Source organism: Pleurodeles waltl, chromosome 3_1, assembly GCF_031143425.1.
Source record: "Pleurodeles waltl isolate 20211129_DDA chromosome 3_1, aPleWal1.hap1.20221129, whole genome shotgun sequence".
Classification (NCBI taxonomy): domain Eukaryota; kingdom Metazoa; phylum Chordata; class Amphibia; order Caudata; family Salamandridae; genus Pleurodeles; species Pleurodeles waltl.
Genome location: NC_090440.1, coordinates 21,184,342 through 21,203,314, shown reverse-complemented (window position 1 = coordinate 21,203,314; position 18,973 = coordinate 21,184,342). Strand labels below are relative to the sequence as shown.

General features: G+C 51.1%; 1 protein-coding gene across 9 annotated transcripts in view; it reads left to right on the top strand.

Annotated features, from left to right (window-relative positions):
- The window catches only part of DGKZ (diacylglycerol kinase zeta), a 731,702-nt gene that overhangs the window by 216,401 nt on the left and 496,328 nt on the right, over positions 1-18,973 (top strand). For 4 of the 9 annotated variants that reach the window (XM_069221725.1, XM_069221729.1, XM_069221723.1 and 1 more), the window contains one exon: positions 12,549-12,647. The exons of the other annotated variants lie outside the window; for them this stretch is intronic. In XM_069221725.1, coding sequence (XP_069077826.1) covers positions 12,549-12,647 — 99 coding nt within the window. The remainder of the gene's footprint in view (positions 1-12,548; positions 12,648-18,973) is intronic. 9 annotated transcript variants of the gene reach the window in all.

The following is an 18,973-nucleotide window of genomic DNA, read 5'->3' as shown; positions in this document are numbered from 1 at the left end:
CCTGGGAGGGGAGTTTCTCCACTGCTTTGCTGGATCAGATCTCCAACAGTTCTCAAGGTGGAGAGGTCAGAGGGGAGTGTGAATGCCCAGAAACTCTCGAGGTGGTGCATTCACACACTCTCAAGGTGGTGCATTCACAAACTCTCAAGGTGCTGCATTCACAAACTCTCAAGGTGCTGCATTCACAAACTCTCAAGGTGCTGCATTCACAAACTCTCAAGGTGCTGCATTCACACACTCTCAAGGTGCTGCATTCACAAACTCTCAAGGTGCTGCATTCACACACTCTCAAGGTGCTGCATTCACACACTCTCAAGGTGGTGCATTCACAAACTCTCAAGGTGCTGCATTCACACACTCTCAAGGTGGTGCATTCACACACTCAAGGTGGTGCATTCACACACTCTCAAGGTGGTGCATTCACAAACTCTCAAGGTGCTGCATTCACAAACTCTCAAGGTGCTGCATTCACAAACTCTCAAGGTGCTGCATTCACACACTCTCAAGGTGCTGCATTCACAAACTCTCAAGGTGGTGCATTCACACACTCTCAAGGTGGTGCATTCACACACTCAAGGTGGTGCATTCACACACTCTCAAGGTGGTGCATTCACAAACTCTCAAGGTGCTGCATTCACAAACTCTCAAGGTGCTGCATTCACAAACTCTCAAGGTGCTACATTCACACACTCTCAAGGTGCTGCATTCACAAACTCTCAAGGTGCTGCATTCACAAACTCTCAAGGTGCTACATTCACACACTCTCAAGGTGCTGCATTCACAAACTCTCAAGGTGCTGCATTCACACACTCTCAAGGTGCTGCATTCACAAACTCTCAAGGTGCTGCATTCACAAACTCTCAAGGTGCTGCATTCACACACTCTCAAGGTGGTGCATTCACAAACTCTCAAGGTGCTGCATTCACACACTCTCAAGGTGGTGCATTCACAAACTCTCAAGGTGCTGCATTCACACACTCTCAAGGTGCTGCATTCACAAACTCTCAAGGTGGTGCATTCACACACTCTCAAGGTGGTGCATTCACACACTCAAGGTGGTGCATTCACACACTCTCAAGGTGGTGCATTCACACACTCTCAAGGTGGTGCATTCACACACTCTCAAGGTGTTGCATTCCCAAACTCTCAAGGTGTTGCATTCACACACTCTCAAGGTGGTGCATTCACAAACTCTCAAGGTGGTGCATTCACACACTCTCAAGGAGGTGCATTCACAAACTCACGTGCCAAGTGAGGGTTAATGCCCCCGCTCAGCTCTCATTGGATGGGGTTCCGGCTGCATCACTGTTTGAGGTTGTGACATACCACTACGCAGCAGTACCCGCCAGCTATCCTTCGGGGGTCACTGACAGGGATGTATTGCTGCCTGCACCCGCCAGCTATCCTTCAGGGTTCACTGACAGGGATGCATTGCTGCCTGCACCCCCCAGCTATCCTTTGGGGTTCACTGACAGGGATGCATTGCTGCCTGCACCCCCCAGCTATCCTTCGGGGGTCACTGACAGGGATGCATTGCTGCCTGCACCCCCCAGCTATCCTTCGGGGGTCACTGACAGGGATGCATTGCTGCCTGCACCCCCCAGCTATCCTTCGGGGGTCACTGACAGGGATGCATTGCTGCCTGCACCCCCCAGCTATCCTTCGGGGGTCACTGACAGGGATGCATTGCTGCCTGCACCCCCCAGCTATCCTTCGGGGGTCACTGACAGGGATGCATTGCTGCCGGCACCCGCCAGCTATCCTTCGGGGGTCACTGACAGGGATGCATTGCTGCCTGCACCCCCCAGCTATCCTTCGGGGGTCACTGACAGGGATGCATTGCTGCCTGCACCCCCCAGCTATCCTTCGGGGGTCACTGACAGGGATGCATTGCTGCCGGCACCCGCCAGCTATCCTTCGGGGGTCACTGACAGGGATGCATTTCTGGCTGCACCCGCCAGCTATCCTTCGGGGGTCACTGACAGGGATGCATTGCTGCCTGCACCCCCCAGCTATCCTTCGGGGGTCACTGACAGGGATGCATTGCTGCCGGCACCCGCCAGCTATCCTTCGGGGTTCACTGACAGGGATGCATTGCTGCCTGCACCCCCCAGCTATCCTTTGGGGGTCACTGACAGGGATGCATTGCTGCCGGCACCCGCCAGCTATCCTTCGGGGGTCACTGACAGGGATGCATTGCTGCCTGCACCCCCCAGCTATCCTTCGGGGGTCACTGACAGGGATGCATTTCTGGCTGCAGACTTGACTTTGTAAATGATCAATATATTATGGGACAGAGGAACGCAGTGTAAGTTTCAGCGGACCTCTTTTCTGTTTTTTTGGGGGTTGAATAGGGTGGAGAGTGATGTGGGACAGATGGACAAAAGAACACAGCGACCCTCTTGGTAATTTATGCTCAAAACGTCAGTGCTGCACTGGGAGCTAAAACCAGCCCTGGGAAATGTTTTAATCCAACTCTCTCCAGAAAAGGTTATCTCACCAACAGAACCTGACAAGAATTTAGAGCTTAAGAATTCACTGGACCGCATCAATTTTCAAAAATATTTATTAGAAAGAAACTAATGTGCCCAATTAAAAACAATTTCAGAAACTGCTCCCACAGGTTTCCGACCTCTAAGGGATGCTCTGCCCTTTGCCAACTCAGCCCTCCACCCTGCTATCCACCCCTGTGGTATTGGTGGAGCCTGAGACCCCCCGCCCCCCTCCCGCTCCGGTCTGTCTAAGCCACGTCCCTGGCAACATCTGTAATCCTTTTTTTGATTAATATAGACATTTTGAGAGAAAGCCAGCATTTTATAATTGAGATACATTTTATTCTGATGGGATGCCGCTGCCCACCAGAGGGGGCAGCAGAGCTTCACGTAAAGCAGGACATTTACTGGATATGTCTTAGCCCAGCTGTTCTTAAACGTTTGGCTTCTGTGGACCCCTCCTAAGTTTTACTTCTCAAAAAAATATGCAAAAATATGGAAATATGTTCACATCAGTTAAATACACAAAAAAGGGAGTACATTACTTAATTCGCAAGAAAATCTAGAAAAATTGAATTTTTCATTTTGATGTTTTGATGATAAGGTTGGAGATTTCCTAAATGTGTTTTTTTAATTCTAAAACATGAAGCGATGGACTAAACTCTAGCATGTCATTTCGGGCCTGATCGAGATCTTGGCGGACAAGTTACTCCGTCACAGCGGTGACGGACATCCCGTCTGCCAAAATATAAATCCCATAGGATATAATGGGATTTATATTTCGGTGGACGGGATATCCGTCACTGTTGTGACATAGTCACTCGTCCGCCAAGATCTCAGGCAGGCCCTTTGTCTTTTTAGACCTTGTGCATATTCTCTTCTTGTCGCTGACAAACTAAGGATATCAACGTAATGTTTAACCTCTGACTTAAATTCCTTTGCTCAGACCGTTTTAATAGTTTCACTTTTCAGACACTTTAGTCCCAATTCACCAGATTCCCACGCGCTGCAGCACTCGAAAAATCTGTGCTGCGCTGCGTGAAAAGAAGGGAGCAGGAAAGCGCGTATCAACAGAGATATCGCTCTCTCCTCTCCCTTGCGCCGGCGCTGATTTCAGCTGCCGAGCGCCACACGCACCTTTATACCATATTGCAAGGATGTGTGTGTGAGTCTAGCAGGAGTTTTGTACTGGAAGGGTTCCCTTCCAGGGCAAAGTGCTACACTTAGACAAACTGTAAAACGTTTCCTACATTATGGGGGCCATTCCGACCTTCCCGCTGGGCCAGCGGGCGCTAACATTGTTAGCGCCCGCCGGCCCAGCGGGAAGGCGGCCTGCAACATTGAAGCCGGCTCCGAATGGAGCCGGCGGTGTTGCAGGTGTGCGACGGGTGCAGTTGCACCCGTCGCGCTTTTCACTGTCTGCTAGGCAGACAGTGAAAAGCAGGCTGGGGCCCTGTTAGGGGGCCCCTGCACTGCCCATGCCATTGGCATGGGCAGTGCAGGGGCCCCCTGGGGCCCCAGGACACCCGTTCCCGCTATCCTGTTCCTGGCGGTAAAAACCGCCAGAAACAGGCTGGCGGGAAGGAGGTCAGAATCCTCATGGCTGAGCTGCTTGCAGCGCCGCCATGGCGGATTCGCCCAGCCTGGGGAAATCCGCCGGGAAACCGCCGGACCCGGTTTTCTGACCGCAGCTTTACCGCCGTGGTCAGAATGGGCAGGGAAGCACCGCCAGCCTGTTGGCGGTGCTTCCGTCATCCGTGGCCCTGGCGGTCTTTGACCGCCAGGGTCGGAATGACCCCCTATATATGTGTTGCACAATGCAGCAGGCGTGCAAAGTAGAAAAAAAGGAGAAATGAAAACAATTGTCCTTTTAACACCTGCTTTTCAGCTGCGTTAATGTTTGACATTAAACTGTGTCTTCTAATGTTAGTAAATTAGGTTTTGGCATGAGTGGTTGCATGGTAACGCCTACGTACATCCCATATAACGCCCCTTGGTGCTAAGCAATGCAAAGCAGGACTTTGCGCTGCTTTGCGTTGCTTTTAGGGTACTTTCCAGCGCAAAACAGGTTTTGCTCTGGAAAGTAAATAGGTAAAAAAGATTTTGTGTCATTTTGCATTACTTTTGCGATGCAAACCCTGCATAAAAGCTACTAAATATACCCCTTTGTGCATTCAGAGTCAGTTGTGTATGTGGAGGGACTTTACGCCTGCAGACACTTTGAAACAATTACTGCGCACGAACACATCAGAAGAAATTTAGAGGGAGTAAGGAAGGATTATGGCTCACTGAGCTCATTAACAGCATTCACTTCCATAACCCTCTCCCCCAAATCTTGTACTTGCACGAGTCCTTTTAAGAGCTAGCACTCGGCTGTAAGGTGACCTTATCGAGTTGATTACTGTTTCAGCTGCATTTAGGTGCCAGTCTCCTGGCTGCCTCCTGGAGTAGGCCTTGACTGCTCTCTGCTGGCCCCTTTGGAGAGACAAGTTTACAAATTGAATAACTGTGTTGGCCAAATATTCTTAAGACCTGAGACACCAATAGAAAACAAGAGAAAGGCCAGACTGGGAACCGAAACCAGCCCTGGTAAAGTTAGTCAGACCAGCCCTCATACTGTGAGGGTCTCCGATCACAGAAAGGAGTGTAGAAGGAGTTCTCCCCCCAAGAATGTTTTTTTTTTTAATCTACAAATATGGTCTGTTTTTCTGCACTTTTTCATTATAGGAGCTTGTCCAGTCATTGAATTGATGGCTGGAGATTGAAGACAGAACTCCATGGCTCAATGAATGAATAAATTGATATGTAAGAATGGGTAGATGAATGAATTCAAGAATGTATGACAATGAATAAATACTTTTAGCCATATGTAGCAAATGGTCTCCATGCACTGGCCAAATGTGGGCACTCCTGCATTAAAACATCACCCTCCTGGAACACCACCACCAATAACACGGTGGCCCAGATGTGTTTATCACAGTGCGCTGAGTAATGCTTCAAAGATTTCAACACAATGCATAGAGCTTTGATCTGAACTGGGAGACAGAGAAAGATAAACATGTAGTGGCTGACCACACAACCTGAAACCTAGCATCAATCCCGGCTTTCACTTGAGCACATTGTGTGATCCTAGGCAATTACTTTTTCACAGTGCCTCTTTTCCTTCATCATCATATGAGCGCACCTTGAAGTACATCAGTCGAGGGGGTGCTTGTCACAAAAGCAAAAGACTGTACCATCACTCCATCTATATTAGCACCGTAGGCAACTTGTAGGGGCAGAAGACCGCTGACCTCCATCTTGGTTCACTAGTAGTGACATCATCAGGGCAGTGGTGGGGGAGCATGAATGTTTCTACATTGAATATCTGAATCACTTCTAAAAATGATTCCTCAATGCAATGGTATATTTTAATCTACTAAACCAGTGGTTCCCAACCTGTGGTCCGGGGACCCCTGGGGGTCTGTGAAGCCTCCTCAGGGGGTCCGCGACTGCTTAAAACATTAAATAACATTAACAGTTTAGGTCCCCAGCTTTCAATAATGACTTGGTGGGGGGTCCCCAGATTCCAATAATGATTCACTGGGGGTCCCTGGGTTCCAGTAATGATAAAGTGGGGGTCCACAGAAGTCAAAAGGTTGGGAACCGCTACTAAACTGAAATGGGTTGCAACTGTCACATTAAAAATAAATACACTGTTTCAATTTTGAAGCGTCTTTATCACAAATATACTGGGCTCTCTGAGTCAACCAACAGCAGATCCCTCACTCCCTTCCTCATAAACAGCCCTGAAGGTCAGTGCTGCTCGTGGTGACCCTCCAGGACACAGCAAACAAGCAGATGCAAAAACAAATGGTTTTGAAGCGAGCATGGTCTGATCGTCACGGGTTTGCCCTGTTTTTGTGGAAATGGTTTAAGCACAGAGTCAGAAAACACAGCAACAAAACCGGCCCCCACCAGCAGGAAACCTGTCCCCCACCCTGCCAGCTCACCAGAATAGGAAAGCCCGATGCCTGGTTGGCCAGACCCGGCCTGAACAAGAGTACCCCGCACTGATATTGCCCAGTAACCCCTTCTGTTCCAGGGCCCACAGGTGCGCCTTTTAGGGGACCGTGGCCAAGTTACAGAAACTTTGCATTAGTCCAAAAAATAGAGCAAACCCATTGGTAACACTTCAGATGCTTTTGTTAAAGGTAAAAAAAAGTATTACTTTCTAAGCACGAATTTAAAATATTGAACTATTCCCGCCCACAGTTTCCGCCGTTTGTATGCGGCTGACAAGAAAGAGTGATAGAAAGTGTACTCCTAAGTACTGGTGTAGTTCAGTTAAAAGAAGCTATTGAAAGGCGAGACCTAAATGTATCTTTTGGTGTTTCCAGCCACAGAACAGAATGTGTTAATCTAAAGTATATGCTGCCACCTGGCGGCCGGGGATGGGATCTGCATTTCTTTCGCATGTGATAGTGGATAGAAAAGACACGTTGCCGGGCACCAAATTGTTGTGATTTTTACACCATTGCGAGGCCTTTGATTCACGAAGTGTAGCACTTTTTGTTTGTTGACACTGGAGACGTCTCTGATGCTGTGGGCTGCCTTATATATAACTCATTCTGGTTGCAGGGTGATATATATTTGTATTTGTGGGTGGCTGTGGGCTGGTAAAGGGGTCTGTAGATGACGTGTGTTAGACATCTGTAGGTCTGTGTTTGTGTGGGTTCGGATTTGTTCTTTCTGGTTATCCCAGGCACCTGTGGCTGATGTGTGTTGGGTTCATTTTATAGGTGTAGGTTGGTGCTGTGGGCCCTGTGGCTGGTGGGTGGTGGTGAGTTTGTTACACACTCAGCACTGGGTCAGTTCTGCTGGAGGTGGTTGACTGTGGTAGGTCTGGGTGTTTTTTAGTTCGTGGTACTCTGCAGCGGGGTGGAGGGTCAGCGCTGTGGATTGGTATGCGCGAGTGTTGCAGAATGGGCTGGGGCGCCACGAGTCTTCTCGTACTGCTCGTGTCACTCAGTTTGTCAGCGGTTGGTATTGGCTGGCGCTGTACAGGGGTTGTTTGTGTGGCTACGGATCCTCCAGTGGGTTTGTATCCATTCAGTACTATATAAAGGAGGTGTTCGTGGGTGCGGCTGATCAGTGGGTTTGTCTCTGTTTGGAATTATATCATATGACCGTTTGTGTGGCTGCAGTTATTCCAGAGAGAGCATTGGGCAGTTAATAAAATGTGCTGTTTGTGCGGCTGCAGTGGTTCCACAGGCTTTGCATTGGGTGGTACTAGAAATGGTGCTGTTTGTGCGGCTGCAGTTATTCCACAGGCTTTGCATTGGGTGGTGCTATAAATGGTGCTGTTTGTGTTGCTGCAGTTGTTCCACAGGCCTTGCATTGGGTGGTGCTATAAATGGTGCTGTTTGTGTTGCTGCAGTTGTTCCACAGGCCTTGCATTGGGTGGTGCTATAAATGGTGCTGTTTGTGTGGCTGCAGTTGTTCCACAGGCCTTGCATTGGGTGGTGCTATAAATGGTGCTGTTTGTGCGGCTGCAGTGGTTCCACAGGCTTTGCATTGGGTGGTGCTATAAATGGTGCTGTTCGTGCGGCTGCAGTTGTTCCACAGACTTTGCATTGGGTGGTGCTATAAATGGTGCTGTTTGTGTGGCTGCAGTTGTTCCACAGGCCTTGCATTGGGTGGTGCTATAAATGGTGCTGTTTGTGTGGCTGCAGTGGTTCCACAGGCCTTGCATTGGGTGGTGCTATAAATGGTGCTGTTCGTGCGGCTGCAGTGGTTCCACAGGCCTTGCATTGGGTGGTGCTATAAATGGTGCTGTTCGTGCGGCTGCAGTTGTTCCACAGGCCTTGCATTGGGTGGTGCTATAAATGGTGCTGTTCGTGCGGCTGCAGTTGTTCCACAGGCTTTGCATTGGGTGGTGCTATAAATGGTGCTGTTTGTGCGGCTGCAGTTGTTCCACAGGCTTTGCATTGGGTGGTGCTATAAATGGTGCTGTTTGTGTGGCTGCAGTGGTTCCACAGGCCTTGCATTGGGTGGTGCTATAAATGGTGCTGTTCGTGCGGCTGCAGTTGTTCCACAGGCCTTGCATTGGGTGGTGCTATAAATGGTGCTGTTCGTGCGGCTGCAGTTGTTCCACAGGCCTTGCATTGGGTGGTGCTATAAATGGTGCTGTTCGTGCGGCTGCAGTTGTTCCACAGGCTTTGCATTGGGTGGTGCTATAAATGGTGCTGTTTGTGCGGCTGCAGTTGTTCCACAGGCCTTGCATTGGGTGGTGCTATAAATGGTGCTGTTTGTGCGGCTGCAGTGGTTCCACAGGCCTTGCATTGGGTGGTGCTATAAATGGTGCTGTTCGTGCAGCTGCAGTGGTTCCACAGGCCTTGCATTGGGTGGTGCTATAAATGGTGCTGTTCGTGCGGCTGCAGTTGTTCCACAGGCCTTGCATTGGGCTGGTACTATAAATGGTGCTGTTCGTGCGGCTGCAGTGGTTCCACAGGCCTTGCATTGGGTGGTGCTATAAATGGTGCTGTTTGTGCGGCTGCAGTTGTTCCACAGGCCTTGCATTGGGTGGTGCTATAAATGGTGCTGTTTGTGTGGCTGCAGTTGTTCCACAGGCCTTGCATTGGGTGGTGCTATAAATGGTGCTGTTAGTGTGGGGACAGTGGTTCTTGAGGCTTTGCATTGGGCTGGTACTATAAATGGTGCTGTTAGTGTGGGGACAGTGGTTCTTGAGGCTTTGCATTGGGCTGGTACTATAAATGGTGCTGTTCGTGTGGCTGCCGTGGTTCTTGAGGCTTTGCATTGGGCTAGTACTATAAATGGTGCTGTTAGTGTGGCTGCAGTGGTTCTTGAGGCTTTGCATTGTGCTGGTACTATAAATGGTGCTGTTAGTGTGGGGACAGTGGTTCTTGAGGCTTTGCATTGGGTGGTACTATAAATGGTGCTGTTTGTGTGGCTGCAGTGGTTCTTGAGGCTTTGCATTGGGCTGGTACTATAAATGGTGCTGTTTGTGTGGCTGCTGTGGTTCTTGAGGCTTTGCATTGGGCTAGTACTATAAATGGTGCTGTTAGTGTGGCTGCAGTGGTTCTTGAGGCTTTGCATTGGGCTGGTACTATAAATGGTGCTGTTTGTGTGGCTGCTGTGGTTCTTGAGGCTTTGCATTGGGCTAGTACTATAAATGGTGCTGTTTGTGTGGCTGCAGTGGTTCTTGAGGCTTTGCATAGGGTGGTGCTATAAATGGTGCTGTTTGTGTGGCTGCAGTGGTTCTTGAGGCTTTGCATTGGGCTGGTACTATAAATGGTGCTGTTTGTGTGGCTGCTGTGGTTCTTGAGGCTTTGCATTGGGCTAGTACTATAAATGGTGCTGTTTGTGTGGCTGCAGTTGTTCCACAGGCCTTGCATTGGGTGGTGCTATAAATGGTGCTGTTAGTGTGGAGACAGTGGTTCTTGAGGCTTTGCATTGGGCTGGTACTATAAATGGTGCTGTTAGTGTGGGGACAGTGGTTCTTGAGGCTTTGCATTGGGCTGGTACTATAAATGGTGCTGTTCGTGTGGCTGCCGTGGTTCTTGAGGCTTTGCATTGGGCTAGTACTATAAATGGTGCTGTTAGTGTGGCTGCAGTGGTTCTTGAGGCTTTGCATTGGGTGGTACTATAAATGGTGCTGTTTGTGTGGCTGCAGTGGTTCTTGAGGCTTTGCATTGGGTGGTACTATAAATGGTGCTGTTTGTGTGGCTGCAGTGGTTCTTGAGGCTTTGCATTGGGCTGGTACTATAAATGGTGCTGTTAGTGTGGCTGCAGTGGTTCTTGAGGCTTTGCATTGTGCTGGTACTATAAATGGTGCTGTTTGTGTGGCTGCAGTGGTTCTTGAGGCTTTGCATAGGGTGGTGCTATAAATGGTGCTGTTTGTGTGGCTGCTGTGGTTCTTGAGGCTTTGCATTGTGCTGGTACTATAAATGGTGCTGTTTGTGTGGCTGCTGTGGTTCTTGAGGCTTTGCATTGGGCTAGTACTATAAATGGTGCTGTTTGTGTGGCTGCAGTTGTTCCAGAGGCTTTGCATTAAGATGGTGCTGTAAACGGTGCAGTTTGTGTAGCAGTAACTGTCCAGCGAGTTGGTATTGAACTGTTCTTGTGCGACGCGAATACTGCACCTTGGACTCGTGTGTGTCTACTTATTTTTCAGTGAGTTTTTAGGTCGAGCATAGTAGCGCTCGCTACTCTCGACATTAAATCTATTTTGTGGGCTTTAACCACCCCCATCTCACACCCATCACTTTCATTCGTTCCTGGACCTGCCCTTCAAAAATCCTTTGATGTTGGTGGTACATGCTTTGCGTTTACCGCCTTGGAGACTGACCCTGTTGCATTGATTAATGCATGATTGTCCAGATAGCTTTGTGTCGGCCCACTATTTTTTATTTTGCTTCTCTCATGGCGGTATGTTGTTTCTTCGTTTCCCCTGAGTTCGGACAATCTGCTGTTTCTTTGCAATGTCTGCGGGGGCTTTTTTTTTTTTTTGCAGTTTTATGTAGCGTACGACACGAAGGCATCGCTTATTTTTTTTTCTCCAATTTTATAATCAGTGAACTCGATACAAAGGTATTACAGCGCTTTACATGAGCACCGGTTACGTTACACAAGAACACATTCATTGTTGGTACCAAGGGGAGATTAAGCAATTTTCCCAGAATCACAGGATGTTGAGCCAGCGCCGAGACAAGAACCTTGTTCTCCAGCTCCAAAGTCGACAACTCTGGCACTCGTGCCACATCCTCTCCCCGAGGGTTCTTTGTCTGGTGCGTGTTGGGGAAGTCTGGGAATAACTTGTTGTTTTTTTTTTTAATAGCGCTTGGTAATACAGGTTCTACCATTTCATAGCGCTGCAAAGCAGGAGCCATTCTTAACAAAATCGCTATAATTCATTTGCATCGAACTTGTAGAGATGAAGAGGTGAAGAAGTTATATCAGGATTATTTTTGTCCCTTGCATTTTTATGTAGTTCGCCCTCGACACAAATGTATGGGATCGCTTTATTTATTTTTATTTTTTGCAGTTTTATACACTCAATACAAAGGTATTACAGTGCTTTACATGAGCACAGGTTGCATTTCACAAGAGGACAATCATTTTTGGTAGGAAGCGGAGATTAAGCGATTTGCCCAGAATCACAGGATGTTTAGCCGGGGCCAAGACTCGAACCGTGTTCCCCAGCTCCAAAGCCGGCACCTCTGGCGCTGACGCCGCATCCTCTCCCCTAAGGTTTTTTGTCTAATGTGTGTTGGGCAGACTGGGAATAACTCTGTTTTTTTATATGGCGCTTGGTAATACAGGTTCTGCTGTTTCATAGCGCTGCAAAGCAGATGTTATTCTTAACAAAATTGCTATAATTAATTTGCAGTTAAGCTAACTGTTCTGTTATTCTCTTTGTATACAGTCAATGTTTATAAAAGTTAGGCTGGTATTTCCAGTGTAGAGGAATAATTAATTTATAAGTTTAACACAGAAATACATGGCTGCCTCCTTTTCTTTGTTCCTAACTCTTTTGACCCCCTCATTCTCTGAGTTAAATGCCACAAAGGTGCCTTTTTGTGTCTTGTTTGGTGCTATACAAGTTTAGGTAAAAACACTAGAAAGGTTTGATCTTTAGGGTATCACTGCCAGTCTGTAAGAATGATGCAAAAACACTCCCAAGATGGCGGCCTTGTTGTGTCCAGCAGCAACAGGCCTTGGAGAGTTGCTGTGGCACCTGCCATACATCCTTGCCAATAGCGCTAACTCTCACAAATGTGAGATCTATTGCATTGCAGATGCTTGTTTGTTACTTTTGCTACTATATAATTTGGCTGCTTCTGTGTTTTCAGTTGTTTGTTTGTGTTCGATGGCTACCCTAGTGCCATGGGTATGATGCTGCATCCAGTCCCTGGGATTGCGTAGCGGCTTGTCTGTCCACATTGGGCCAAGGCCATTCATATGGGCGGGGTTGTCTGGTTGTGGCAACCTTCCGTTGTCTTGATGACCCCTTCTTCTTGCCACAGTGGATGATGGCTCTCTCTGTGTCCCCAGACTCCACCTGCCGTACAAAGCCATCCTTCCATGCCTGATCGGTCTCCATCATGGCCGCCGTGGACACCGGACCCTTCAGCACAGGCCAGCCGTGTATAAGTATGTGGCTTTTTTATTGGTTTCCTTTAGCCCTAGTAGTGGCAACACTGATCAAGAACTACCCCAAATTTACCTTCCTCCCTGCCTACTCTCTGATCAGCATCTGACTTTCTAGATGGTGCCGCTTGTGCTTACCAATGCCTGCTGATGCTTTCTCCTGTCTGTTCGTTCCTGCTTCTGTTTGTTCATGCCTGCTCCTGCCTCCTCATATCTGCTGATGCCTAATTTCTCAATCAATCAATACGAAAATGAGGTCTGAAGGTGAAGGGGGAGGTTGTACCAGGGTTTTGCCACAAGGTAGGAGAAGGAGAGTCCTCTGCTGTTGCTCCTGTGGATGTGAGGGCTGTGCGTGAGGGAGAGTGAGGCTGAGTGCAGGTGTTTGGAGGGTTGGTGGAAGTTCAGGTGGTGATTGATGTGTGCTGGCCCTTGGTTGTGAGGGCTTTGTAGGTGTGGATCAGTATGTTGAATGAGAGACCAGTGGAGCTTCTTGAAGTGGGGGGTGGAGTGGGTCAGTGTGGGGAAGTTGAGGATGAGTCTAGCTGCTGAGTTCTTTTGGTCTGTAGCCTCCTCAGAAGGTGTGTGGTGATTCCTATGTGTTGCTGTAGTCCAGTCGGCTGGTGACTAGGGCTTGAGTGGCGGTACCTCTTGGGTTGACGGGGAGACATTTGAAGATCTTACGGACCATGCGAAGAGTGAGGAAGCAGGCTGAAGAAAAACTGCGTTGATCTGTTTTTTCATGGTAAGCTTGCTGATCAAGATGCTGCCATGGTTGCAAGCGTGGTCCGTTGGGTTGGGTGCTGGTCCAAGTTCAGCAGGCCACCAGGAATCGTTCCACAGGGAGGTGTTGTTGCTGAATATCACAACTTCCATTTTGTCTGTATTGAGTTTTAGTCAGTTGTCTTTCATCCAGCCAGCGATGCTCATCATGCACCTGCGGAACTTGGCCTTTGTGGTGGAGGCGTCTTCTGATAATGAGAGGATCACCTCAGTGTTGTCTGCGTAGGATATGGTATTCATTCCGTGAGATCTAAGGATGTTACTCAAGTGGGTCAAGTAGATGTTGAATAGCGTGGGGCCGAGGGGCGAGCCTCGAGGGACGCTGCAAGTGATGTCCTTTGGTTCTAAGGTGAAAGGTGGTAGGCGGATTCTCTGTGTCCTTCCTGTGAGGAAGGAGGTGATACGCTTGAGGGTGTTTCCTTGGATTCAGATGTGATGAAGCCTCATGATAAGGGTGTGATGGGAAACAGTGTTGAATGCTGCTGAGAGTTCGAGGAGGAGGATCAGTGCCACAGATTCTCACCGGTTTAATGGATAATCAGATTTTTTCAGTGGCAGCAACGAGGGCTGTTTCAGTGCTATGGTTGGTGCGAAATCTGGATTGGGAGGAGTCCAAAAGATTGTTGACCACCAGGTGTTCCATGAATTGGCAGTTGATGGCCTTTTCAAAGACTTTGGGGGTAAAGGGAGCAGTGAGATGGGGCGATAGTTCTTGAGCTCTCTGGGCTCAGCGTAAAGTTTCTTGAGAAGGGGGTCTGACTTTTGCAAGTTCCCATGGTTCAGGGAAGGAGGCTGTGGTTATGGATGAGTTGAAAGTAGCAGTGAGATTACTGCTGATTAACTTGCTCCCGAGATTGAAAATGTGGTGGGACAAGGGTCCGTGGGGGCTCTTGAGTAGACAGAGTTCATGATGGCTGTGGTGTTCTGTATGAGATCTGGTCCCAGGGGTTGAGCAGGTGGTCGTAGACCGCATCAGTGTTAGCATCCATGGGAGCGAGGAGGTTTACGGCAGTGGTGACAGTGGTTTAGGGTCTGAAGTTTTTGTAGATGGTGAAGATCTTGTTGTGAAAGATGTCTGCCAGGGAGTCGCAAAGCTCGTGGGAAGGGGTGATGGTGTTTTCGGTGGCTGAGGGGTTGGAGACTCTCTGAAATGTTGAAGAGTTCTTTGCTGTGCTTATAGCTGGCTTCTATGCAGTTGGCTAGGGTGCTCCTTTTCATCTCTTTCAGTAGATGGTGTTATTAGTTGAAGGACAACTTGCGGGTGGCTTGATCTGTGGGCTCCTTTCTGGTGCGCCACTTGCTTTCTGGTCGCTTGCAGTTGCGTTTCACGGTTCTCAGTTCTGTGGTGTACCAGCTGTCCTGTTTGGTGGGTCTCGAGTTTGCCTTGCTTGATGGGAGGGACTCTGTTGGCACAGTTGGTGATCCATTTGGAGACATTCTTAACTGTATATTCTAGGATGGGTGCAGTGTAAGTGCGGGAGGTGTTGAGGGCATCGGTCCACTGGCTTTCTAAAACTTTGTTCCATCTGCGGTGTGCAGTGCTCGGATGCTTGGTGCGAGTGTTGGTGAATCCTGTGATGGTGAAGTGGGTAATGGTGTGGTCTCTCCAGGTGAGCTCAGTGAGACGGCTGTACTTGACTCTGTCACTGGCCTTGAAGATGGGGTCATGTGAGTGTCCTGCGTCGGAAACTTTGGTGAGGCCGATGTTGTTCATGCTTTCGAGGAGGTTGGTGGTGTTGGTGTTGTTGAGGTAGTCGAGGTGGAAATTGAGATTTCAGAGGAAGATTTAGGCCCTCATTACGACTTTGGCGGTCTTTGCACAAGACTGCCAAAGCCGCGGGTGCCAGAAGACCGACAGTGCTGGCGGTCTTGCGCCCACCATATTACGTGTACTGAAGGATTTCTGCCACATTTTGGGCAGAAATCCTCCAGTAATCGTGCTGGCGGTCGGAGGCGCAGGGGCGGTTTCACCACCGGTCCCGCTAAAAGGACTCCACCAGCTGTATTACGACCTGTAATACGGCCTGGCAGGACGCTGCTGGCGGTGGAAGCGCTTGTTACCGTTCCCTGCTGGACGACCTCCTTGCTGGACAAGGTAAGTCGATCGTCCAACAGGGGAGGGTGATGTTGTGTGAGTGGGTATTGTCTACATGTGTGAATATAAGTGTGTATGGGTGTGTGTATTCATGTGTGTATGCGTGGTTGAATGCATGTATCAATGATGAAGTGAATGTGTGTATGAATGTTGAAGTGAATGAGTGTATGGATGCTTGTGAGTGAATGTGTGTATGTCAGAGTTGGTGAATGAGTGTATGCGGGTGGGTGTCTGTGTGCTTGTATGTGGAGGGTGCTGTACTAGAAGGGGGGTGCTGTACTAAAAGGGGGTTAGGGGTGCTGTACTAGAAGGGGGCTTGAGGCGCTGTATTAGAAGGGGGTTGGGGCGCTGTTCTGGTAGGGGGTTGGGGGTTCTGGGATGGACGAAGAGTCGTCTGCCAGTGACAGGAAATAAATTTCCTGCCAACGGTAGCCTTTCCACCAGGGTTTTTGTGGCGTGCTACTGCAACGCAAACCCTGGTGGAAGGCTGACTCATAATACCGCCGGCGGTCTTTGCTGGACCGCCGGGTTGGAGATGCTAATCTCTGGCCTGGCGGGTCCAACCGCCCTGGCGGTACAGACGGGGATGTATAAGTGTCGCCAACCTTCCACACTTATAATGTGGCGGTCTTCACCGCCAGCCCGTCGGCGGTGAAACCGCATCCGTGGCCCTTACGGTCCAAAGACTGCCAGGGTCATAACGAGGGTGTTAGTGTTTGGAGTCGATGGCGAGCGGGCCAGGGAATCCGGGGTTAGCATGGCAGAAACTGGGGCATAGCCATAGAGGTATGTAGGGGAGGGTGACGGCGGTTTTGCTGTCGATTTGGAGTTGTAAATTGAGGTGGCCCATGATCGGGTGGTGCCATCTGCGGCGGTGGTATAATGGATGGGTTCTTTCTGGATGATGGTGATGCCACCTGCGTGTTTGCTGATGCCGACCCGCTGTGCTATCCTGTAGCTGTCTGGTGCTGCCGAGCGGTGTCGGGAGCAGCTGCAGGTTTGATCCAGGGCTCAGGGAGGAAGGCAGCTCCAGGGCTGAGGGAAATGATGGTGTCGGGAATCTCTGTGGAGTGCTTGCAGAGTGATCGTGCGTTGAGCAGGAGGCAGTGAAGTGGTTCTGAAGTATTAGTGGTTGTTGTGGTGGGCGTGCTGGTGGTTGTCGTTCATGCAGGTGCTTCGGTGTTACAGGTGAAGAGACAGTGCTGGCAACAAAAAGGTCCTACTGTGGAACGTGGAGAAGTGGGGGTCTTCCACTCTCTCCTTCTCTAGCCCTTTCTTCGTTTGTCTCTGCCCTCTCTCCACCCGCTCTCCTGGTCTCACCCATCTCTCTCCTGTCTGCCCCCCCCCCCCTTTGCACCCGCTCTCCTGGTCTCACCCATCTCTCTCCTGTCTGCCCCCCCCCTCCACCCGCTCTCCTGGTCTCACCCATCTCTCTCCTGTCTGCCCCCCACCCTCTCTCCACCCGCTCTCCTGGTCTCACCCATCTCTCTCCTGTCGGCCCCCCCCCTCTCTTTGCACCCGCTCTTCTGGTCTCACCCATCTCTCTCTTGTCTGCCCCCCCCCTCTCTTTGCACCCGCTCTTCTGGTCTCACCCATCTCTCTCCTGTCTGCCCCCCCCCCCCTCTCTGCACCAGCTCTCCTGGTCTCACCCATCTCTCTCCTGTCTGCCCCCCACCCTCTCTCCACCCGCTCACCTGGTCTCACCCATCTCTCTCCTGTCTGCCCCCCCCCCTCCACCCGCTCTCCTGGTCTCACCCATCTCTCTCCTGTCTGCCCCCCACCCTCTCTCCACCCGCTCTCCTGGTCTCACCCATCTCTCTCCTGTCTGCCCCCCCCTCTCTTTGCACCCGCTCTTCTGGTCTCACCCATCTCTCTCTTGTCTGCCCCCCCCTCTCTGCACCAGCTCTCCTGGTCTCACCCATCTCTCTCCTGTCTGCCCCCCACCCTCTCTCCACCCGCTCACCTGGTCTCACCCATCTCTCTCCTGTCTGCCCCCCACCCTCTCGCCACCCGCTCACCTGGTCTCACCCATCTCTCTCCTGTCTTCCCCCCCCCCTTTGCACCCGCTCTCCTGGTCTCACCCATCTCTCTCCTGTCTGCCCCCTACCCTCTCTCCACCCGCTCTCCTGGTCTGACCCATCTCTCTCCTGTCTGCCCCCCACCCCCCTCCACCCGCTCTCCTGGTCTCACCCATCTCTCTCCTGTCTGCCCCCTACCCTCTCTCCACCCGCTCTCCTGGTCTCACCCATCTCTCTCCTGTCTGCCCCCCCCTCCACCCGCTCTCCTGGTCTCACCCATCTCTCTCCTGTCTGCCCCCCCCCTCTCTTTGCACCCGCTCTTCTGGTCTCACCCATCTCTCTCTTGTCTGCCCCCCCCCCTCTCTGCACCAGCTCTCCTGGTCTCACCCATCTCTCTCCTGTCTGCCCCCCACCCTCTCTCCACCCGCTCTCCTGGTCTCACCCAACTCTCTCCTGTCTGCCCCCCCCCCCCCTTTGCACCCGCTCTCCTGGTCTCACCCATCTCTCTCCTGTCTGCCCCCTACCCTCTCTCCACCCGCTCTCCTGGTCTCACCCATCTCTCTCCTGTCTGCCCCCCCCTCCACCCGCTCTCCTGGTCTCACCCATCTCTCTCCTGTCTGCCCCCCACCCTCTCTCCACCCGCTCTCCTGGTCTCACCCATCTCTCTCCTGTCTGCCCCCCCCCTCTCTTTGCACCCGCTCTTCTGGTCTCACCCATCTCTCTCTTGTCTGCCCCCCCCCTCTCTTTGCACCCGCTCTTCTGGTCTCACCCATCTCTCTCCTGTCTGCCCCCCCCCCCCTCTCTGCACCAGCTCTCCTGGTCTCACCCATCTCTCTCCTGTCTGCCCCCCACCCTCTCTCCACCCGCTCACCTGGTCTCACCCATCTCTCTCCTGTCTGCCCCCCCCCCCTCCACCCGCTCTCCTGGTCTCACCCATCTCTCTCCTGTCTGCCCCCCACCCTCTCTCCACCCGCTCTCCTGGTCTCACCCATCTCTCTCCTGTCTGCCCCCCCCTCTCTTTGCACCCGCTCTTCTGGTCTCACCCATCTCTCTCTTGTCTGCCCCCCCCTCTCTGCACCAGCTCTCCTGGTCTCACCCATCTCTCTCCTGTCTGCCCCCCACCCTCTCTCCACCCGCTCACCTGGTCTCACCCATCTCTCTCCTGTCTGCCCCCCACCCTCTCTCCACCCGCTCACCTGGTCTCACCCATCTCTCTCCTGTCTGCCCCCCCCCCTTTGCACCCGCTCTCCTGGTCTCACCCATCTCTCTCCTGTCTGCCCCCTACCCTCTCTCCACCCGCTCTCCTGGTCTGACCCATCTCTCTCCTGTCTGCCCCCCACCCCCCTCCACCCGCTCTCCTGGTCTCACCCATCTCTCTCCTGTCTGCCCCCTACCCTCTCTCCACCCGCTCTCCTGGTCTCACCCATCTCTCTCCT